This window comes from Genypterus blacodes, unplaced genomic scaffold (assembly GCF_046128005.1).
Source record: "Genypterus blacodes isolate CSIRO-AG114 ecotype Tasmania unplaced genomic scaffold, CSIRO-AGI_Gbla_v1 ptg000067l_1, whole genome shotgun sequence".
Taxonomy (NCBI): domain Eukaryota; kingdom Metazoa; phylum Chordata; class Actinopteri; order Ophidiiformes; family Ophidiidae; genus Genypterus; species Genypterus blacodes.
The window spans coordinates 15,692,013-15,715,620 of record NW_027466879.1 but is presented as its reverse complement, the minus strand read 5'-3'; the positions used below and the strand labels follow the sequence as shown (position 1 = coordinate 15,715,620).

General features: G+C 43.8%; 2 protein-coding genes across 4 annotated transcripts; both read left to right on the top strand.

Moving 5' to 3' along the window:
* Positions 1-965: 965 nt before the first annotated feature.
* On the top strand, positions 966-3,656 carry LOC143004412 (leukotriene B4 receptor 1). The gene has a single exon (XM_076155274.1). It carries the CDS (start codon positions 1,061-1,063, stop codon positions 2,153-2,155), a length of 1,095 nt encoding a protein of 364 aa, XP_076011389.1. The 5' UTR covers positions 966-1,060; the 3' UTR covers positions 2,156-3,656.
* Positions 3,657-6,010: 2,354 nt separating this feature from the next.
* Positions 6,011-23,454, top strand: esrp2 (epithelial splicing regulatory protein 2). 3 transcript variants are annotated; one of them, XM_076155623.1, is made up of 17 exons: positions 6,011-6,139; positions 6,309-6,461; positions 7,003-7,131; positions 12,569-12,682; positions 13,255-13,369; positions 13,513-13,608; positions 14,168-14,222; positions 14,703-14,813; positions 15,068-15,200; positions 15,408-15,450; positions 16,547-16,848; positions 17,153-17,386; positions 18,132-18,330; positions 19,041-19,251; positions 19,446-19,641; positions 21,213-21,310; positions 22,368-22,505. In XM_076155623.1, the coding sequence occupies exons 2-16, from the start codon at positions 6,330-6,332 to the stop codon at positions 21,294-21,296; spliced, it is 2,154 nt and encodes a 717-aa protein (XP_076011738.1). In that variant the 5' UTR covers positions 6,011-6,139; positions 6,309-6,329; the 3' UTR covers positions 21,297-21,310; positions 22,368-22,505. The 3 variants fall into 3 exon arrangements, with proteins under 3 accessions (XP_076011738.1, XP_076011737.1, XP_076011739.1); XM_076155622.1 differs by having other exon boundaries at positions 6,016-6,461; XM_076155624.1 differs by lacking the exon at positions 21,213-21,310 and having other exon boundaries at positions 6,016-6,461; positions 22,368-23,454.
* The last annotated feature ends 154 nt before the right edge of the window (positions 23,455-23,608 follow it).

The following is a 23,608-nucleotide window of genomic DNA, read 5'->3' as shown; positions in this document are numbered from 1 at the left end:
CACTGGCTGCCAAACTGTTAAAATGTGAAATATTCCATAATTGTGACCATAACTGTTCAAGTCTCCTTCCAGGCGCTTCTGATACACACAATGAAGCAGAAGGTGGCACTGTTACACAACCAACCACCGTACAAAAAAGTGATTTGTCCAATGATTTAGATGAAGGAACTATGGAGGACCACCATTCAAGATAAATCATTAATTGTCAATGCAACCCACTAATTCACACTTGTGTGTCTGCTGTAGTATCATTTAAATGTTGGTGATCGCAATCACATAGTGTTGATTGCCTTTGCATTTTAACAACATTAGTAATCTGGTTTGCATGCTGACATTGAAGCAGACACAGATCAAGAATGTGTCCAGCTCTTGGGCTTATGGATTCATTATCAGCTCAGTGAATCCTGTGTTATGCTCTCTTTGCAAGGTATTTCCAAGGGAGTCTCAGAGTCTCAACTGAGCAGGCTGTTCCAGGAAACACTCAATCCCATAAATCATATTACATTACAATACATATTGGGGAGAAATTATTTATTTATGTAATAAATGAAGCAGTTGTCCATTTTAAACTGTATTTATAGATTTCATTCCCTCAGCGAAATAGGGCCAAATAGGCTTGCATCCACTTTGAGTCAAACACTCACATGTAACTCAGTGTTTTTCCCTCTTATATATATAATATGCCAACATAGCAACAACTGTGGGCTAATAATGTGTTTTTGCCACGATACTGTTGTGCAACATTCAAAGAATATACATATGAAACCTCTGTGTTAGTGTAGCTGTGTCCACAGATTTCTCTCCTATTGAACTTCCTCTTATTAAATCTCCTTGTCTACATCACTTACAATATACTATAGAACAAAGGTGTTTTCCTCAAAACAGAAATCAAGCAAGATCTCAAATGGGGAAAAGACTGATGACACATGGATGAATCACCTCTTTGTCTTTCAAAAGCTCTGCGAGAAACCCCTTTCCTGTTCAATCTATGCTAAAAGGGAAGTGAAGACTTGCTGGTACAGCACTTTATCTTTTTCTTCACACAGACACCATCGTCAGCATGAACACTTGGATCATGAACAGCACGACCGATCTGCAAGAAGACATGGCCCCTGAGGAGTTTGTCGGCGGAACAGCGGTGACATGTGTAATACTGGGTCTGTCTTTCCTTATTGGGGCTCCAGGCAACCTGTTGGTGATCTGGACCATCCTGAGACACATCAAACAACGCTCCCACACTGTGGTGGTCATTCTACACCTGGCTGCTGCTGACCTGCTCGTCCTCATCACAATGCCATTATGGATCTATTCTCTAGCCCAATCCTGGGTATTTGGAGAACCCTTCTGCAAAGCCATAGTGTTCTTAATCAATGCCTGTATGTACAGCAGTGTCTTTCTCATCACTCTCATGAGTGTGGAACGCTTTGTGGCTGTCCGATATCCCTTTACCTCAGCTGTCTGGAGGAGGAAGAAAGCATTGAATAAAGTACTGCTGGTCCTGTGGGCTGCAGCGTTCTTGTTCAGCGTTCCAGTCATCGTAACCCAGATCATAGACAAAGACTCCGAGGGGCAGCATTGTCTATACCGGCAGTACACCTCAGACATCCAGGAGATGGTCTGTGTCCTGATAGAGACACTGGTAGGATATGTAGTGCCCCTCTTCATCCTGGTGGTCTGCTATGGCTGTCTGTGCAGCCGTATTACCCAGATGAACTTCAAGTCCAAGCGTAAATCTACCATCCTGATTGCCAGTGTCGTGGTTGTGTTTGCCGTTTGTTGGACACCTCATCATGTGGGAAATGTCCTTTCACTCATCTATCTGGCCATTAAAGCTCCTTATCCTGATGCAGCAGAAAATCTAGAGGGTGCCAGGAGCACCATGACCTTCATCGCCGGGGCCATGGTCTTCATCAGCAGCACTGTCAACCCCATTCTCTACATGTTTGCAGCACGCTCATTCAGGAGCTCCTTGAGTGACACTGGAATCCAGAAGCTTTTCAAACACATCTCCAGTACCTCCCCAGGTGAGGGCAATAGAGAATTGTCCTTTGTGTCCAAAAGACAGAGCAATCAGACCAACAGCTCTCAGTGTCTGCCTGAATCAAAAGACCAAATGGACATATTAGTTAACATGTGTGAAAATAATCCATCTTGACAGTAAAAATGAATGATGTGGTATGTATGTTTCATGTTTCTATGTGTACTTGTAGATATTCTTGTGTATACTGTATGTATTTTTAATGGAGGAATTTACAAAGGACACAGGGTTGAGCTTTATTAGATACAACATACTGTTACTGTGTATTTATATTCTGTCTATGTATGTATATACACTATATGTGCATTAACAGTAACAGATATATATAATATAAAACAATCATTGTGTATTAAAATTTACCAAATTGAATAATAAATATGAAAGTTACAGGAATTAAACAAAGCTTGTTGTGAACAGTACACTTAGATAAATCAGATCAATGGCTTGTAATACTGATGAGTTTTTAAGGAGATGTAATTCATTCAGTTAGGTCTGAGAAAATGATTAGTGAGAGAACAATGGGTTTATAGTTAGTTATCTTGTGGCTATATGTTCCCACCACAATGTTTCTCCATTTGGTTGTCATGATGGGGTCTTGTTCTGCTTTAGGGAGCTGTACTGTCTCTTATGATTGTAAGATATTTTATTCATATAACGTATATAAAGTTCACTATAACCACATTGAAGTCATGTTGTCATAAGTTCAAAATTAATCTTTCTTTTTTAATGCAACAAATTAACTGTGCTGGTATTCCACCATAGACAAGAGTCATGCTTTCAACTTCCTCCTGATCTGGAGATTGCAAAATAAAAAAGCTGCATGTTTCCCTTTCCCTTTGGTGAGCAGTAAAAAGCGGAATTATGTCTTAATGTTTGTTACAGTCTTATAAAACCTAAATCCGCAATGTTTAATCAAAACTGTTCACTGTCAGCTACATCTGTGATATTTTAAATGCATGCTCCATCTGTCTATTGAGAGTAGTTTCATCAACGATGTCATCACCAGTAGATGGCAGTGTCAGCCGTATCTGTATCTATAAGGTGTCGCAATGAATTTAAGATTTTAGTTTCACTCAGCAATTGTTTGTATTTGTTTCACAGTGTATTATTCAGAGGAGGACTTGATGGGCGCCTTTTTCAGTCTGCTGTACCAGCCAATCTTGCCTCTCAGTCATACAGGAGATGACATTGAGATGAGAGTCCCCTTCTATAAATGTTACAAATTTGACACGGTTGAGCCATAAACTAACTCAGAACCCATTAGTCTGTTTATCCACCCCACTTTGGTCTTAAATCAGTTCCTCTGATATTTTCTGCAATTATAGATGGAGACCTGCCAGACATGCAGGGAGGCACCAGTTTACCTATACTATGATTCTTTTCATGCTTATGTTTACATATTTGGACATGTTTCCTAGTAGGTGTGCATCACATAATTACTGACCATCTAACAAAAACTTTACAACATGTGATCACTGCCATTTTGTGATTTGACTACCATTACTTTGTTATTCATAGTTACGTTGCTGTCTCATAAGGCTTTTAAGGCGTCACACCCTGATGCAATAACATGAAAAAAAACAACCACCAAATCACCATGGCTGCCATATTTTGGGCATGTAACGCAGTACTTCATTACATAAGAATGTTTGATTTGCATTTCATTTATCCAGCTGTACAACAAAAATCACCTGCTGTAATTAAATATGATGAGATGCTGTGTTCACTGAAGCCTATAATAAGTTAAACTACAGATTGCTGAACTATTGTGACAGCACTCATCAGCCTTCTGTGAGTCAGAACTATTTTGTCTCTTAATGTGGAAAATTACACTTAAACAAAGGGTGTGACTTAAACTACGTGTCTTGAATGATGAGCTCAGAAAAAAAAAGTGACTCTGGCTACTCATCCAGTTGCATGCAATTGTCGTCTTTTTTTTAAAGCCAACAAGAGCTGTCAATCTGCTTACACCACCAAGGATATGATGAATGTGATGTCTCACATGCTAGAACAGGACATTTAGTGGAAAGAGACCATTCAGAAGTGCAAACCAGTGAGAGGCAAGAGAAAAGCAATGTAATTGTTAGAATAATGACACTGTAGTAACTGTACTGTTCTTATTGACTGAAACTGGGAAGTAAAAGCAATGGGAGTTTGACATTTTTGGTGTTTCCTAAAATGAAAAGGGGAATTATAATTTCAGAAAAATGACGATTATTTACTTTGATCCAAAGCAATGCTAGAAAAAAATTGTAGATTGTACAGAAGTCTGTACAATTGTACACATCAAGCCAAGACTGTTTCAGCAATCACCTATTTTTTAGATTCAGATTCTTGTGTCCCATTATTTCCCAAACAACTTACAGAAGAAAAACTCTGAAGAGTACAATTTCAATAACAATTTTTCTCCTGTGAGGGGTTAAGTCACCACTGCAGTCATTTTCTGAGCATGGTGCAACTTTGTCAGACTGCTTTCGCAGTTACACAACTGTCTAGTTACACCTGCTGAAGGGAAGCTTTGTTTTGTTGGTATCATGCCGCAGACACATGGAAAACTGGTATAAACATGTCTGCTCTGAGGCGTCATGAACATTAATGATCATTGCTGTCGTAGAAGTTGCTGTGTAATGTTGTAAGTGATGGGTCTATGTCTGGTACTTCATCTTTGAATGTGTCCCTCAATGATCAGAGTGCCTGAATTGGAAGTGATGATGGGTCACACACTTAATCGCCCCCTTAATCTTCCTCCTGGTCAGGGTTTTAATAAGTGAAAGGAGATGAAAAGACTAAAATCTCCTAGCTCATAGCTGAGCGGAAAGGGAGTGTCAGGTAGTAACAAAACATGGCATTCTGGGAACCAGGCCAGGGCCTACTGAAAGGCCAGTAGGGACCTGTGAAGTATTTTTTTCTCAAAGACAAAACGTATATAAGTGCCATCGCTGAAGCTAAAATTTCATTAAGAGTTTCATCTCCGAGCATATGGCTGACAGCTTACTATCTTGTGTACATGGCTGATCTCTTTCTTTCTGTCAGATTCAGAACACAAATACAGATCCTTTGCAAGTAGTCTATGTGTATAGAATAAAACTGTCCTGATGGTGTCACTGTAGCAAACCATCCAATCAAATTATTTTTTTCACAAAACTAAAACATTCTGTAAATGTTCATAATAAATTAAAGGTTAAACTTGAATCAACCATTGCCTAGTGGGATATATGATGAAAAACAAACTGCTGTCAAATTGTGTGCGGTCTAGAATGAATCACAATACATAAAAAGTGTCACCGTGTGTACAGTTGAGCTAAATTACAGATTACACAGCTTAATTTCTTATTCGCTGTGCTGCTAGAATTAAGTCAGTCAATTCATTATCATTCAATTCAACGTTTGAATAGAAGACAAGTTAAAGATACACAGTAGAGGATAATAGTATAAAATGAATGGACAATTGTATACTTTTTTTACGAGTGATTATTGTTAACTTTTTGCATCAGGTGTTCTTACTAATTGCTCGTAAAAGTGAAAGATTATATTCTATCTACAGATATTGTAGGAAAAAAAGTCCAAACAAGAGGTAAACGGTAAAGCTACGTTTTTACAGCCTACGTGACTTTAGTAAACAACGTTACAGACGTAATATTAACTTGGAAAATAAAATATAATTTAAGAAATCCATACAGAATGTTTGTACTGGTTTCCTGTGTTGTTCTTTGGTCGCGTAACGCATTAATTCAAAACAATCCTCCAAAAGAAATCAATCATTCCTTCTACACCAGCCTGTGTGTGCCTCATGGACAAATCAGCGAATTATACTGCTCGGCCACTTCCTGTTTCACCCAATCTGACCAATGGGAACACAGCACACACCGCGTTATCCCGCCCTCACCTTTGCGAACCAGCCAATAGCGAGGCCCCGTTTGAGTCGAGTCGAGACGAGCCGAGCCATACAGGTAACTGAGAAAAAACAGAAAGGGGGAGAGAGAGAGAGAGAAACCCTGCAGGGCTTGTTATGGAGTTCGTGTGAAAGAAACACGGATTTCCACCCTTCTTTACCAGTTAAACCTGTATCTCTGGATAGAACACACTCAAGTACTGCAACAGGTAGAGTCTCTGACGGCAAAACTCTTTCGTGGCTCCTCTGAAAATAATCTCCCTTTTCTCTCTCCGTTGACTTAAATTGAGTTTCCATACCTTTGGTTCGCTCCTCTTATCACTTGGAAAAAGGTGAACCCTCGTGTTATTTTTATTTTAATCTTTGCTTTAATTGTAGTTTTTACCCTTGTGGTCCCTGATGGCTTCGCACAGTGATACTCTGGTGGTGTTCTTTGGGGCAACAGCTGGTGCAAATGGGGGTAAACTGGGTTCGGATGAGAGGGAAATAATTCTCTTGGTGTGGCAAATTGTGGATCTACATGAGAAAAAGGTACGGACTTTTCTGACCCGTTCTAGGTTTTCTTACTTAGTACAAAGTGTTTGTCTGTGGCATTGTGTCTACCTTTTAGAGGAATAGTATGTTTGACAGCTGACATTTAAAACCAACATGGTGTTTCTGTCCCGGAGCGCACAAACCTTCAACGCTAGCTAGCTGCGGCCACTAACACACGGCGGCCGGCTCATTAGCTCACCTTAATCAGGTGTGCAGCTCGAGAAACGAAGGTAATAACATTAACTTAATTTAACCTTAACTGGGGGAAACACACTAACACACGCACATGCACACACCCACCCTTTTGGTTTGACATGTCAGCTTCTCGACATAAACAACGCTTTGTTGACATATGAGTGCTTTTTGCAACTACATTGTCAATTGTTTGACCTAAAGAGTGCATTTCCTGAATGTGGGTCGGTGTAATAAGAAGCCAGAAAGGAGGGGAAAATAAGATGAAGGTTACATTTGTTTGGAAAGCGGTCAGCGTCCTCTTAATGCATACTTCTGCGCCGTGAAACGCTAATTGCCCCCACAGGTTGGAAAGCTTCATAGATGTCTTGTCAAGCCAGACACTTTGGAGTTGACAGAGCAGTGTAAAGAGGAGACCGGCCTGAGTTTGGATGACCTCCTGGAAGCTGAACCCCTGGATAAAGTCCTGCAGCAGGTTAGTCTTGACTGATGGTCATTTTTGTCACCATTCAGACTTATTTCCCTCTAAAACTAGCTTGCTCCTCATCCTCCATTGCACATAAATTGTAAATTCTCTGGCCTTCGCTGACATTCCGAGCCAAATTTTACGATTTCAGTTTCACATCTTAAACTTACAATGACAGTTTTTGCCCAGAGCAAGATGGGAGCCAACATGCTTGGCTGAGAATGAAGCTCTCACTTGTTGCAAGTAGTGTCAAATTTCTGTGTGGTGACCTTTTAAGAAAATTGTCTTCCACCTGGTTGAGATGTGTCAGCGCTTTGGCCTGGCGGTTTAGGAGATGTTTGGGAGCGAGGATGGGCAGAGCCTGGGGGCTCCTGGATATTAGGAGGGGAGGAGGAGTCGCAGGTCGAGTCTTGTCTCAGACTGATGCATGCTGCAGACATCTGGAAGACGGAATGTTTACCCGAGAGTGCACCTCGCTTTCAGACAGGAGAACTCGGATATCTGGCCTCATTGACATGAGATGGTTTCCTTGGCTCATTTATGACCAATGTGTGAATTTATATTATTATTTATATTCTACGGTTCCACCCTGTCACTAAGTGTACTTTGATAAACCCATGTATGTTGCCAAACGTGTTTTTCAAGTGTTTGTTTGCACTAGTGGCATGTTTCCCGCCCCTCGAGTGTTTGATAGTTTAAACTTCATTATCAGGCTCGTCTACTGAAATAGCTTCATGCTGGGCCTGCTGAAAGTCTGACTGCTGAAGTACAAGCAAGTTGGTTAATCAACTGAGTGGTTGTTTTCCCTTTGACAGTGACAAATCTAGCTCAGACTTTCTGTGTTCTGGTCTACATGCTGAAGCCATGCAGGCCGGGGAAGACTTGAGTTCCACTGTAGTTTAGTTTGTGTGCTGAACCTTCAAATATTAACCCAAGCAATCGGTTCTTTCTTTTCATACCTTTGTCTGGCTGGTTACTTTCTCCCCCCATTGGCCAGTCTAAGTGTGTTTTATCCTTAATGATTCAGGGAAGGAACAACAAGATTGGTACTATATAGGACTGCAGTGGAGAAGCGTTTGTTTCTTTTCTTTAGCATGGTTGGCCTATACCATCTGATTCAGTGGCAGTTTTGTTGTAAGGAATGTCAAACTCTGAGGCTTTATTGATATTGATTGTCATTGCCAGAGACCCTACGGACATCTTTTAAGTCTATTTGGTAAAATATTTATTAGGTAGGGAAGGCTTCAGACATTAACTGTGTTTATGCCAGCTATACAGTAAATGCATAATAATGAGGAAGAAGAACTTGAATAGTTTCTTATCAGTCACTCTAGCAGTTTGCTCACTCAAGACTGACAGACATTTCTCAAACTGTTCTTCTGCTTCTTCAACATTTGCATGATTAAAAACTGAGATATCTTGTATGTATCTTGAGGCTCCAGAATCATCAGCATTTGTGCAAAATAAGAATGAAATGAGTGCTAAAGCTGTAGACTGAACACAATAATCCTCCGATATGCAGTCAATATTAAATTGATGACAAAACATTATCAAACATAGTCGGACCGGACTCTTAGAACTGTCAGAGCAGCTGAATGTGACTGATGACTGCTATAGACGAGTACCCGGGTGTGACTGTGACCGCTTTATCACGTTGTTCTGTGTGAGCGTCACAGTGCCGGTCAGTGTGGTTCCTGGGAGTTGACTGAAGCCGATTCACCTGTGCTCGGGCTGTTCCTGATGTCAGGCTCCATGCACCTTACTCTGCCACTTAATCACTGCTTTCTCTGTATGCATTTATTTCCTTTCACCGCCGTCATGCATGTTTGATGACTTGCTTTACACGTCTTGCAGGTCAAGGCGGCCGTCTTTTTAGGTAGATAAATATCACATGGTCCCTCTGAGCTGGATTTTAAAGTTCTGGAAAGTTCTACTCAGAAATCACTCTTATTTCTATAATTAGTTTCTACTATTTCTTGGCATATTCAGAAAAGACCCCAACTGTGACTAAAATCCTACTTTGGCAGCATAATTGTCTAATTGCACAAAACGGTCTTGCAAAGAGTATTGATGGTGAGTGTTGATTACAGTGGCTGTAGTTTCTAATTAAGGTAACAAAACAACAGGTTAAAGGCTTTCCTGAATGCATGCAGTTTTGTAAGTCTCGCTTCTCCTAAACGCTTACACACAGGGGCTGCACCGGCACTCCCTACTGCTCTTATCGGAGCTGGCTTCAGCTGCCACCGCCTACCTGCCCTCTGCATGCAAACAATGCAGCTCCACTGGAGAGCAAACTCTGATAGGACCATGTTCAAAGGCCACTTCCTCCCCCTCATCTGTGGGAATGCCGTCCAGAGAGTACAGGGAGACCCAAGGTTGGCTGAAGGGAAAAGTAAAAAAATAGAAAGTGGCCTGATATTTATTTGTTTGGCTTGGATATACAGGTGTGGAAACATTTCATTCATGATGTGAATTTTTCCAGAGATTAGAGTTAAGGTGTCTTATCTTTCCATTTTGTGCTACTTTAATAATATATTCCGTTTCAGAAGTGCAAGTCAAGTTAATTTGGTTTTATTAGTTTAATAGTTCAGTCAATTTTCCAAGTTTACTGAGAAGATGTCATTTAAAGATGTTCTTAGACACAAGAACATGTTAAGATTCCTGTGCACCTGTTATTTGAACGCAGTCTATTCTGTGCAAGAATTGTTTTCAGAGTGTTTGCTCAATTAAACATCACTGTTAAGACGTTAAGAGAAACAGGACAGGGTGCGCCCTACCACTTCCCCACCCTTTGCTTCTCCTCCAGTAATCCCGCTTTAGTAATTGAACAAGGTGTAGCTGCATGCACAGCTATGAGCAAACATTAGTTCTGTTAACAATGCAAACATGAAACTGTACACAGTGGCACATGCTTCCAAATGAATACAGTTTTCAGAGGAAGGATTTTAAATTGAGTTTGTTCCTGTCAGAACAAGGGAAGGTATAAGTACAGAAGATGTGTATTGCATTAACTGCTTATCTGATCTTTGGGCGTCATTGTGCCACACGTCCATTGGCTGAGGCTCGAAAGTTCAACTTTAAAGGACTTAAAACTAAACTGAGACCATTTGTTTAGCTGGTTGTAACATCCAAACCTGAGTTGAATCTGCGTGTGGTTTCATCATAAGATGGTTTCCTTTTGTTTGTTCTAAAGACAATTTGTGTCTGAGCTCTATTTTGCAGCCGTAGTTGCAGTCTGTTTTACACCTTTAGTTCTTACACTTTGATCACAACTGATTCCTATCTAGGTGATATTTAGGTTGGGGATCAGGAGCCCAACAAAGTTAGCTGGATCTGTCATCTAATCATTGGGTTATCTGCCAGTGATGAATGAAATGGCCTCCTACTCCCTACTTCAACATGGTGCCGACGCCTTTTCAGTTAATAACCCCGGGATCCAATCCGGGTCATCACAGCAACACCGCTATCTCAACTCATTAGCTATTGAACAATGCGTCCAGTGTCCTCACTGAGCATTTGTTGTCTCAAACCTTGAATGTGTTTTTATTGGCGCAGTTCACTCAGCACAGAGGACACACTCACTGCCAACAGCCTGGATGACATACAGTACATCCTTTTATGTCAGTCAAGCTAAAGCAATACCTGTTTTCATTGTAACAATCTATTTCAAACGTGCACTTACAAAGGCAAGTCTGCAGGTCTCTGTTGTTGATGTGCTATGCACAATGTTTTTCACATTGCTCAATTCAAATTTAAAATATTTTCATGAATGACTCTAATAAAGGCACCAAGACTTACCAATGCACAGTAGTAGGTACGGGTTACACTTGTAGTTTGCTGGGATATGAAGTTAATTTCCTGAGCAGCTTCCGCATTTTCACAACTCGGTAACCGTTTTCCGGCTGTGTTGTTTGTAGCCTGATGTGGGGGCAAACCTGTAGGACGCAGCAAATGGCCACACTCTGTCTTTTCCGTGATTCCTCTTTGGTTCTTTTCATATCTCTCTCCCACCAACCTCCCAATAAACCTCCTGACCCAAACCCTGAAGAATTTGGTCCCTTTGTTAGCAGCTGGTTACAGTTGCCAAACACTCGTACATTTCTCTGTGATTGTTCAGCAGCATGCCTCAACATGCACCCCTTACTCTCACACTGTCTGTAGATCTGTCATACATAGCCAGTGGCCATGTGAAACTACCCTCCCTCCGTCAGTAAATGGGGCTTAGGTGGTCTTCATCCTGACAGTCTGGTGAGGGTCTCATCATTTCATGGGACAAACACTGTCGTTCCCTGAAGTAGTTGATGACTGGCGTTGTAACTTTAAGCAGTTAGTGGATTTAAGCAGGATTGGGCAAGATGGAACCTCAGCTATGATACTATTTATGAAGTGGTTTTACTTTAAAATCCCAATGCCTAATAGAATAAGCAAATGAATATTGTTGTAATATCAAATTGTAAGCACCCTAATCCAAGTGGGACCAATGAGCTCCTTGATAGTTGAGGCATACTCTAAGAGTGAGAAGACTTCCACTAATTTGATCTCTCATTACTGCCATTTAGAGGATGAAGACACAAACGCAATTTCTGGTAATTGTTAGATTTGTTCTATCAATCCTATGTTCTGCAGCTTGTTGTGGCTCTCTGGCGCTTGTTCTGCCAGTTCAGACATTTGGCTCTGTTGTCACCCTGCAACAATGTATACCGCTTCAAATTGAATAGCAGCTTTCGTTTTATTCAATAACACTTGGCCGACATTGATGACAACACCTGAAATGACTCATTAAGGAGATGGTTGAACTCATTCTGTCAAGCACGATGACCTTTTAGATGTCTGCTGTCAGTAGCCTATGAGGACGTGAAGTCTGGTATGGGGGTCATGGCTGCTGTTGACGGATCAGAACTGCCAACAGGTTGACACAACACGTGTAATGCATGCATTAAATGTGGCTGTTACAAATATAGAGGTAAATATGATGGAGCCACTGGGACGGCTGCTTGGGATTGGCTGTCACAGAAAGTGGAGGCAAGCAGGTTTGGCCTGACTGGGTTGTTTTTCTTCTCGCCTGGCTGTGACTGTTGGTCTTGCTAAGTGAAAACTTTGATCCAGGTGATTAGTGGTGTGATCATTCCTCCTCCCTCCCTCGCTGGGCAAACAGTAAAACCTGCTAGACCAGCTTAGCCTAATGAGAAACACACAGACTCAGCCACTCAAATGTCAAAACAGCATCAGCTTCACCCCCCTGCACATTAGAGTCCACTGCAACTCTCACTTTCCACAAATAGGATGATGTTTGCTAAACATTGACCCACATGTGAGCTAATACAAAACAAGTCTAAATACTATAATTTCCCTGCATGTCCATTTATAAACATATTTGCGTATGTTTTGCAACTCTTGCCTCCTGTGGTAATATCGGTGTATTTCTTCTTTGTGATTCCCTGTGTAGTTTCAGCAGTCAGTGACATCGGAGGTCAAAGCCCTTGGCAGAAGCTCCTTCACTCTTTGTGTCGACAGTCCCCTCATCGTTCGACAAGCTCTTCACCCTGAGGCATCCAAAAAGGTACACGACTTTCACTCTGCATCATGGAGACGTTGGGGACTATTTAGGATTTTAGATTTCCACTTTAACTTGTTGTCAGTCTTACAAAACATTTTTTGTCTGAGTAGTAGAAAACTCAATGAAAGGGAGACGCTACAAGAACATGCGCCAATATTTATTCTTTCCTTTCCCCTGAATATATGACTAATGTCCTGGCTAAGAAAGTGGCTGCTCTGCCAAAGATGGCTCCACTGTTTGCATCTGCTTATTGCTGAGCAGCAACATGTCACGTTCTGTACTGGAATGCCAGTCATCCCACTGAACCAACCTGTCAGGACTTCTTTGAGTTCACAACTCTTTGTACCAAGAGTGTTTGTCTTACCTGTTAATATGGTGATAAGCCACATGGAAGCTGTCAGCACATTAAGCTACCTCATGTACATGCAGTGTTCCTACCTTTTAATGATATGATGTAATCTCACGGGTGCAGACGTTGATCCCTCTCTTTTCCCCCTTTTTTTGAGTTCCAGATCACTCGCACAGCACAGATATCAATGCAACAACGTGTGTTTGTTTTTGTCTTCCCTCTGTAGAATCTCGTCCTTCTTGAATGTTTCTTTTCCTTTGTGGACTTGAGGAAGGAATTTCATAAATGCTGCCCCAACACCAGCCCCGTGGAGAAGCTCACCATCTCCTCCATGTTGGAATGTATCCTTCTTGGTTGACGTCGCATGTTCCTCGGCAAAATGCTATATCATATCAGGATTACAGGAAATCAGTAGTTGGAACATAATCAGCTGTTCCAGTTTTGTGATGGTAGGAATTGGGAAGTTCTTTAACTCTGTGTACAGATGTTGGTGTTCCTGCTGCGTCAGAGCAGTCCATGGGGGTGGGAGATGTGATGAACATGGTTCAGCTGACACTCTGCATCCTGGCTGAGCCCCACAGTAAGCAGACAGAAAAGGGACCTGACCTTGACACTAAATGCCTACCAGCAACTAGGGTGTCTGTCGTGTTGCTGGACCCTGCACTGATTCTCCTGTGCAGGGCTTGAAAAAAAGTTCCTGGCCTACAGGAAGACGACGGAGGCGTCAGCTTGAAATGTTAATTGTTTATTAGTGGGATTTGTACTGTCAGCATTGTGAGTGTGTAACCATATTATATTAAGTCCGGAATCGATACCAATACAATGTTTAAAAAATAATGAGGAAATCCATAACCTTTTTTCAATTGCAGCTAAATGTATGCTGGCTCCAGTGATGTAGTGCAAAAAGAATGAAACATAAATCAGATTTGTGCGTTACGTGTTATGATATGCTGTCGGTTCCCTCTGGCGTTGCCCCGTTTATAACAGCCAAACCCATTTATCTCTCTGGGCGTGATGCCTAATAGGAATGCAGGGTGCTTAAAGCACCGGCGCCTTGGCTGGCTCAACCTGTTTAGTACTGAACAGTGTTTTCATCTTTCAAACCTGCCACGAAACATCTTCCTTTCTTTTGTTTGCAGATCACAAATTCTCCTGTGTTGAAACGGTGAAGTACAAGTTTGATTCAGGCACATGGTACGTATGTCTTTATTATATATGTAACTTCCTGGCACACCTGTTAGCCTGGAGTGTTGTTGACTGACTGACAATCCCCCTCACATTCAGACCTCAGGCTCTTAGCATTGATTACAGCAACAAGAAAACCACAAGTGTGTAATTAAAGCTGTCCAACTTTGCCATCAAGTGCTTACTTGGCTATCTTGTAGCAGAGCACCAAATCCTGCTGCTCTCAGACGGCTAAAAGCCTCTCGCCCTGACCACCCCCTGACATTTAATCATGGGAGTGTGTTTCTGTGTTAAAGCGCTCACTGTGACTGGCCTCTGTGCCCACACTTTGTGGACAATTTGTCCAAATTGAACGATGCAAATGGCGCAGGGAAAGCAAATCCAAATTTCGCCTTGAGAGATATTTCAGTGATTTGTATACCTTCTTGTTGTTTGTCATTATTGTAATCTGATCGTCCTTCCTGTCTCCCCCCCATGGTGTATTTTCAGCAGTAAGACAGAGCCTGTGGACAGTGAGACGGTGATCAGAGCACGGGGCCTTCCATGGCAGTCCTCAGACCAAGACATCGCTCGCTTCTTTAAAGGCCTCAACATTGCCAAGTATGTTGGACCTCAGGGCTCTCTCTAAAGAGCTCTATTATTTAATTAAACTGTATGTCTGTTACAGCTGTCATTGTACTGGTTAGTGTACTAACTGTACAGGTAGCGCACTGTGTTAAGGTCATTGCCCCAGGGGCCTGTTGGGAAAATCCTGGTGATCAAAGGCACCAGCCATTTGTTTGATGGGATTTCTATGGCAGAGGGAAAATGTTGTCTTTGTGATCTCGCTCATGAATGTATATGTTTGTGTTTAGGGGCGGCGTGGCCCTTTGTCTGAACGCTCAGGGCCGGAGAAATGGCGAGGCCTTAGTTCGCTTCATCAACCCGGAACAGAGAGACCTGGCACTGGAGCGCCACAAGCACCACATGGGCAGCCGATACATCGAGGTGCGTGGCTGTCATGAGCTTGTTGTTCAAAATTTTACCTTAGCTGAACGTTATTAAAACTCAAATTCAAATTCAGCCCACAGCTAGTTTGTACTGTATTAATTTTGTTTATTGGTGTAAATATTGTTTTCTTTTAGTTCAAGAGTAGAATATATGTATTAACCTCAGATTTCTGAAGCCACATTTCTTCCTCTGTTGTGTTCTCAGGTCTACAAGGCCACAGGGGAGGAATTCCTCAAGATTGCTGGAGGTCAGATTTCACTCTTTTTTTTCTAGTTATTCTCTCCTCCACTTGTTGCTTCTCCTCTAAAGAGTTGTGTTTAAAGGTCTTCCCATTAGTGTGTTTTCACCTCACGTTTCCTGCATCTCGTCAGGAAAAACAAGCCCCTAAAGAGTCTTTAGTAACCGTAAAGAAACAATCTTGCTTGTGTAGAGCCTATGTCTCTCCTCTTACCGGTGTCTTCGCCTCATCCCAGTGACTCTCCGGCAGCTTATCTAATGAAAGACGCTTTGTGAGAAGCACCCCCACTCCCTCCGATCCCTGCCTCTACTTTTCATCCCCTGCCCAACCCTTAGAGGCCAGTTGGAGAGAAACATTACTCTTGGCAAACAGCAGCTCACCTGTTCAGCTCAGCCTCAAGCTCCTATCCCCAGGGGGAGACGGGCTGTCGGCCGGTGAAAAGAGCAGCTCTGTGCCCAAACAAAGGGGGTGTGAAGAAACAAAAGCAGGGCCCAAGGTCTCTGGACCATGGGGCCGGAGGCAACAGCAGCACAGAATAGAGATACAAGACAGACAAGAGACAGAGAAACACAGTCACTTGTAGCAGATAACACACACACTGGCTGCCAGTCTGACTATGGACTTTACTCGGATGAATTAAGATCAATACTGACTGACAGCACACAGTACATAGTCCAAGCAGACGAGATGTAGCTTATTTAGAAATAGGAAGCGATTCACAGTAAGCCAACTTTTTCATGTGCCTAAACACAGAGCGCACGTTTCAGTGATGGCGCTGCTTCAGAATAAAAGTCCTGCTAGTTGTTCAGTTTGACTTTGGGATTAAGTTTGACCTTTAGCGTTCCAGTTATGCAACATGAGCCTTGTGTGTCCTGCCTGCACTTTTGGGGAAATTCACACTCGAGCATCTTCATAGTTCCCACTTTTACATATTTACAGCAATAAACTTGTTTGTCATGTTTTGAAATATTGATCATTGTCTGCCCTTGCAATGGCACAAATCTCCAGGGAGGATAAGTAGCATTTGGAATGAATACTAGAACTTCTTGGGTGGTTCTGCTTTTATCGGTAGCACAAGCCTTAATCTTACTCGTTCCCTCACCAGGGACATCCAACGAGGTGGCCCAGTTCCTGTCCAAAGAGAACCAAGTAATTATCCGCATGCGGGGGCTGCCATTCACTGCCACGGCCCAGGAGGTGCTGGCCTTCCTCGGACCCGAGAGTCCCGTGACGGATGCTGCTGAGGGCCTTCTCTTTGTCAAGTACCCCGACGGACGGCCCACCGGCGACGCCTTTGTGCTTTTCTCTTGTGAAGAATATGCCCAGAACGCCCTGAAGAAGCACAAGCAGATTCTGGGGAAGCGGTACATCGAGCTGTTTCGGAGCACCGCAGCTGAAGTGCAACAGGTAAAAGTTTTGTAGCTGTATGGTCTGAAAATGAGCTGCTTCTTGTTGTAGGTCCTGAAGGGTTTCATTCATTTAGAATTGAAACAATCAATCAATCTCCTACTATCCTGCAACTGTTGCGCAGCAATTTCCCTCAGGATAAAGTTTAATCTTATCTTAAACTTGCTGTAAACATTGACGGACACTGATGTCATAGAAGGCTGGTTTGTTCCATGTCTGATCCAGGTTTCATGTCAGATTGGAGGTTTAGAGTATAGCAGGTATCAGCAAAAACATGAACACTTCCTGCTTTGGTCTTTGCCAGGTCCTGAACCGCTACATGTCCACTCCTCTGATCTCCACGCTGCCCCCTCCACCCATCGTACCCGTCTCGGTCCTCGCCACGCCTCCCTACCTACCGACGGCCAGCAGCACTCGTGACTGCATCCGCCTCCGCGGCCTGCCCTACACAGCGGGCATTGAAGATATCCTGGAGTTCATGGGCGAACACACCGTCGACATCAAACCACATGGAGTCCACATGGTCCTGAACCAACAGGTGAGACAGTGGAGCCACCCTGACTCCTGCTCAACCTCATCGACCTTTATGTAATGTTGAAGGGCCGTTTAAAGGAGCCATGTTCATTTGCAATGATGTCTAAAGCGGAACCAACCAAAAATACATAAAGGCAGAGACGGTCATAAAGTCAAATGATAGCAGTGTTTGCAAAGACAAAGTTCACATCTGACAATTAGATTTTTGGGCTGAATTCACTTTTAAAAGCAATTGCAAAGCACAGATTATTATCTGCTACTTCTGCAACTGACTCTGATAAAACACAGAACAGATCGCCAAGCTGAAACCAGGACACTGATATCAGAGCAGAAGAAGGAGCCGGAGATAAAACGAAGGAGACAAATCTTTCGGGAACAGAATTGCTGCTCCTTTTTTGTATTTGTCCACATTTGATTTAGACAAAATCAAAGGTAATTTGTTTAGAAGCCCATGTGGAAGTCTTTGAATTTCTAATGGGTAATGATAAATGGAGATATCCAGATCATCAAACACAACTGATAAAACCAGTCAGCTGATCCTCTTGCCCTCCAAAGTTCAGCCAAACCCAACATGTAATGGTTTATGGTTCCTTGACTTGGTTTACTCAAAAGATATGAATTGCGTCTGTACACCTTTTGAGTGATTTAAAATAGCTTCATAACACATTTGTAGTTTGTACAGCCAAGCTTTGTGTTGTCCCGTCTGATCATTGGTTGCGTCTCTTCCTCTCTCTCTCTCCTCTCCTCAGGGGCGACCCTCAGGCGACGCCTTCATCCAGATGAAATCCCCTGACAAGGCCTTTATGGTGTCCCAGAAGTGCCATAAAAAGACGATGAAGGACCGTTACGTGGAGGTGTTCCAGTGCTCCACGGAGGAGATGAGCATTGTTCTGATGGGAGGAACCCTCAACCGCAGCGGCCTCTCCCCTCCACCCTGCAAGCTCCCCTGTGAGTGCAAATCTGTGGAACTTATCATGTAAACAGGGTTTTTGTCGTCTAAAATAATAAACCTGGCGACTCCATAAACAAGCCCCCACAGTATCTGCAGGTAGATATGAGCTCGTGTGTCAGCCATGTTTCTGTTTGCCCCTGAAACTGGGACGAGACACTACTGGACACAATGCAGCTCTTAACTCTGCACTTTGCTCTGTATTACTCATATCAGCCTTCGGTGCTCGAGATTAGATTGGACCTGGCAGCCACAAGACAGCGCCCTCCATTTTCACCATTGTGTTAGCGGTTACCGAATACCGTTTTTAAACCGATCTGCCTGTAGTTAAAACCGTATTTATTTCATTGGCTATGTAGTTTCACCTCAACTATCTCCAGAAACACTTGAGCCTCCACAAGGTCAGCAGTGTTCCGTGTCCCGGTGTTCCCTGGTGGCCACAGCCCCACTCATACCGGCTGTTTATATGTAAATACATCCATAGGGTCCTTTTGTGTTTGTTTACATTAGGTTAGGATGGCCTGAAGGACACGGAATGCTTTGGGACAACAATAATTGTCACTCTGAAGGTTGTGATGGGTCATGATTAGGTTTATCTGTTGCAAGAATTCAGTTTTTGCAGTTGAGCTTGATACAGGTGTCCGTGTGTGTGTGTGTGTGTCTCTGATGTTGTGTACTGAACAGTTGGGGTGGATTCTGTCTCCTGCAGGTCTGTCTCCCCCCACAGCTTACGCAGCCTTCCCCAGTCCGGCCGTGCTCTCCGAGGCCGCCCTCTACCAGCCCCCCCTGCTGGCCGCTCCCAGGCCGCCTCAGACGCCCACACACAGCCCTGCTCACGCTCACGCCGCCCTGGCATACTACCCCCCTCAGCCACATCTCTACATGAACATGAACATGAACTACACCGCTTATTACCCCAGGTTAGTGCCTCCACAACAAACAAGACCTCTACTCATGAAAATCCTCAACTTCTCTGATTCAGTCATAACCAGTAGTCGTTCTTTATATTACATTATACTTTACAGTTTGTTTACATTAGACAAATTCAGCCACGCCCCCACTCAACACGTCAGCCTCACACTGCTGTGTCTCTCCTCTCCTCCGTCCCCTGCAGCCCCCCCGTCTCTCCCTCTACGGTCGGCTACTTTGCAGCTCCTCCGGGAGCGGTGGCAGCAGCGCTTGCGGCTCAGACCCACCCGGCCGCCAACCCGTCCTCCATGCTGCCCCAACACGGCGCTCTGGTCAGGATGCAGGGACTTCCCTACAACACCGGGGTCAAGGACATCCTCAGCTTCTTCCAAGGATACCAGGTCAGTGAGCAGCACTGGAAGGAATCTTAAGGGGAAACGGACAAAAGCTGTATATTTGTTTACTTTTTGACATGATAATGATGATGCTGTCTTATGAAAGGTGTGTTGCAGTTAGTATGCAGACGTCACTGCCACATGTCCTCCTCTGTGTGTAATGTTTCAACTCCTACATACGCCTGCATGATGTTCTTCAGAAGAACTCAAAACTGCATTCAGTGTTTTGGATCAATATCCATTGTAGCTGTGTTCCCAAAATAAGGAATTGAACCTCCACTAAAGCCACTTTATACATGCTGATTTTGCTAAATGTATTGATTTTTGTTGGGGAAATTGCATCTGAAGTAGGTCGCTGACACCTTTCTGTAAGTGGGAGTGTCACTTCTGGGTCCCCAGTAGATCCATAGTCTGTAGAATGAACCGCATGGATGCACAGAACACAGTGGGAGGAACAGCCTCTCAAAGCTCCTCCACATGAAGATGACTACTTAAGTTAGATGAGTTGGAGTTAGAAACATGTTCACTGCTGCTCCACAAAGTTGTTTTAGCATAACTTTAGAATCCACAAGAAGAGTTTAGTGTGGTGTAAGTAACTTTGTCCCAGGGATCCATTCAAAGGCAGACAGCGGTAAATAAATGCTCCAACTTAAGACACATAACACAGTGTGAGTGATCCAGTTCAGATGTAATTTCCCCATAAATCATTGCATTTTGTAAAATCACTTGAGTCTAGCTGCAGTTGTTGTTGTTTAGGCTCCTCCCACATGCCTATAAGCTCACACGCCAGAGGATCTACAGGCAGCTGAGCTGAGCTCCACACACAGCACTAATGGCATGAGGAATCTTTTGAGCAGCCACAGTAGAAGAACTCAATTAAGGGACATGTGTGCACTTGTTCTCTTCCCCTCCCCCTCGCTGCCCCTCCCACATTATTGGCCGCCAGCCCAAAGTAGGTGGAAGCCTCTGAGGCAGGTATGAACCCTGACAGGTGTGACCTCAGAAGGGTTAGGCTCCTGTGTGTGTGTGTGTGTGTGTGTGTGTGTGTGTGTGTGTGTGTGTGTGTGTGTGTGTGTGTGTGTGTGTGTGTGTGTGTGTGTGTGTGTGTGTGTGTGTGTGTGTGTGTGTGTGTGTGTGTGTGTGTGTGTGTGTGTGTGTGTGTGTGTGTGTGTGTGTGTGTGTGTGTGTGTGTGTGTGTGTGTGTGTGTGTGTGTGTGTGTGTGTGTGTGTGTGTGTGTCACAGCACAAAATTTAAAACTTCTTTGAGGTTAACTATTCTGTAGACTAATTGCAGGTACATGAGTGTAGTGTGTGTGTCTCACTCCACCTTGACTGCTGGCTGAACTGCAGTAACGTTACCCTCAGTGGAGTGAGTGTCTGGCGGCTGCAGGGCCTCTGGGTGACAAATTAGTTCCCACATCAACACCGGCGTCCTTTGCAAATGAAGCACGGCCAGGCGGCACTTTACTGTTTTTGTGTGTGTGTGTGTTTACCTTCTTCAAACTGTATAAATATGTGTGCAGCAGTGTGGAGGCCTCCAAACCCTGACTGTCCGTTCATTATTATGCTATCTGTAGTACGCTGACGATTACAGCGGCATGCTTCAGATGAACGAACAGGCCAGGAGTCTGATTCAGCCCAAAGAATGGGTCTGTCTGTAGGGACTCGCCCCAAGGTAAGAGGAGGCTCCAGACCAGACAACTGGAGACCACAATAGAAACATTACTGTACCAAGCTACTAATGATGTTATCTGAATAAGAATCAACATTGTTCTTCCCTGCTAATCCAGCATGTTAACCTTCCTGCTTCCCTGCCAGTCTGTGCCAACACATGAAGCGCATCCGAAATCACATTAAGTGCCGAGCGAGCGAGCGACTCCTGCTTGGTTCCGAAATCGGCTGCTGGAGATAAACGACAAATGAAAGCCTGTTTTCAAGGCCTTTCATTTGTTGTTCACCTTTGCGAGAGTAGAACATGAAGATCACAGGTCGCACATTAGGCGCTACTGTTCTACTCTCGTCAGGAAGAGACTTAACTTGAAACTGAATAGAGGCAGAAAGTTTGAGATAATATGAGGTCATTCCAGGTTACAGTTGCCATGTCGGCGTCAAGCTTTTTTTAAGTTTTATAAACTCAAATCACTATTTTGTTGTATGACGTTTGTGACACCATCGCCCCCTGTTGTTCAGTCGCCTGTACTGCAGCTCACCACAGCTGGGCAACCGGTGACATCAAAACTCAGACACAGCAGAACAAAGATGTTCTTATTAAGTTAGAGTGGTTTCACTGAGACAAACTGCTGCAGCGTTTGTAGTCTTGATTCATCGCTCGCACGACTCACTGGCGTACAGTGTGTGTGGTACAGACATTGTGGATGGTTTCTTCAACTAAATATTCTTCTCTCTCTCCTCTCGCCCGCTCTCTCTTGCTCTGACTTGTCGTTCTCTAACCTTTGGTTTTATGGATTCGCTAACAGTGTGATTCATTCTCCCGCATGTGTGAATGCACGCATGACTAACAAGGTAAATGTGTGTGTGTGTTGGGGGGAGGAGGGGGGGCTTCCTATCCAATGACCAGTATGCTTTCTTGCGTTTCCTCCTCGCTCTTGCCGTGGACGGGTTTGATGAGTTTCTCCCTGGGACGCTGCTCCTCCCTGTGGGCTCCCCCTGGTGTTGTGAAGGTGCAGGCGCGCTCACCCGACCTCACACTGATCTCTCGTCCCTTTGTGCAGCTCCAGCCAGACGCTGTTCTCATCTTGTACAACCTCAGCGGCCAGTGCAGTGGCGAGGCCTTGGTCACCTTCCCCAGCGAGGAGATGGCCAGGCGGGCCATGGCTGAGCGCTCCAACCACCCCCTCTACGGCCAGCAGGTCCACCTGGTGATCTGTAACTAAACCCCCTCCCCGCCATCTTGCATCTGCCCGCCACCACCCCCGCTAGAAGAGAGCTAGTTCATGTTCATCTTGTTCTGCCATGAAAATGAAAAAGTTCCAGTCGGGGGCCCAGCCAGCGCCACGTGAAAGAGCTCCTGAACCTCATTGTTTCTCCCCTCTCCCCCCCCCCCCCCCTTTCCTTTTCCATCTTGATCTGCCACTACCGATCCTCACCGTGACGCTGCTGGCCCGCCACACTCCTGAAGCCATTGTTGGGAGTTTGTACAGCGCTGTTGTCATATCGGCTTCCTTTTGTGCATATATGGGAGCGTTGTTGTATATTTGCTCCTCCCACGTTGGTGTAGAGAAGAGAGGGGTCGGCACAGAGCGGCTCGACCCGTTGATCCACCTGTACATTCACCGCTCACGTGTCTAAATGCCTTTAAATGTGTACAGTCCTTCATCCTGAAATGCTTGAGGCCGCTTCCAACGTCTGCACGCAACCAGCATTTATTTTTCAGTTTTCACTCTTTTGACTACTAGGAAGTATTTGCTGTCTTCAAACACAGCTGTGTGTCTGTATGTGTGAGTGTGTGTGTGTGTGTGTGTGTAAAGTGTATTGCTTTGATGAACTTTGGGCTGCTGTTTAAAAGAGGAAAAGTGAAAAAGCCATAAAGCCTTAAAGTCGTGTTAAACTACTGAAGCAGCGGAGGGGATCAGACTCTTTACTCTTTACTCCGGCCCGGCTGAGCTCCGCCCGGGCCGGACCGCCAGTCCAAACCACAGCAACGTCACTGAATTGCCAAGATAGCAACTAATTTGTAACTTAGTTTTTGTTATTCTGTAAAGCATTTATGTATGACTTTTGTCATCCTACTTAGATTCTAAGTCTCCAAGCACTGTAGATTTATTTGTTTTTGCTCCAATCAAACCGTTGAGGACCCAAGCGTCTTCAGCAGAGTAGCATGATGAATTGATTATATTTTTATGAATCCATTTCCTTACAAAAGTGGAGATTTTGTTCAGAAATATAGAAGAGCGGAAACCCTTTTAAATGATCGACCTGAGCTCTCTTACGTTGTTTCCAGACTATTTATGGT

Bases quoted from the DNA above. Each gene is read 5' to 3' on its own strand.
- LOC143004412 (XM_076155274.1), top strand. From the start codon at position 1,061: ATGAACACTTGGATCATGAACAGCACGACCGATCTGCAAGAAGACATG.
- esrp2 (XM_076155624.1), top strand. From the start codon at position 6,330: ATGGCTTCGCACAGTGATACTCTGGTGGTGTTCTTTGGGGCAACAGCT. The intron at 7,132-12,568 runs GTTAGTCTTGAC...TTCCCTGTGTAG, and splicing joins TGGATAAAGTCCTGCAGCAG to TTTCAGCAGTCAGTGACATC. The intron at 18,331-19,040 runs GTGAGTGCAAAT...TGTCTCCTGCAG, and splicing joins TCCACCCTGCAAGCTCCCCT to GTCTGTCTCCCCCCACAGCT.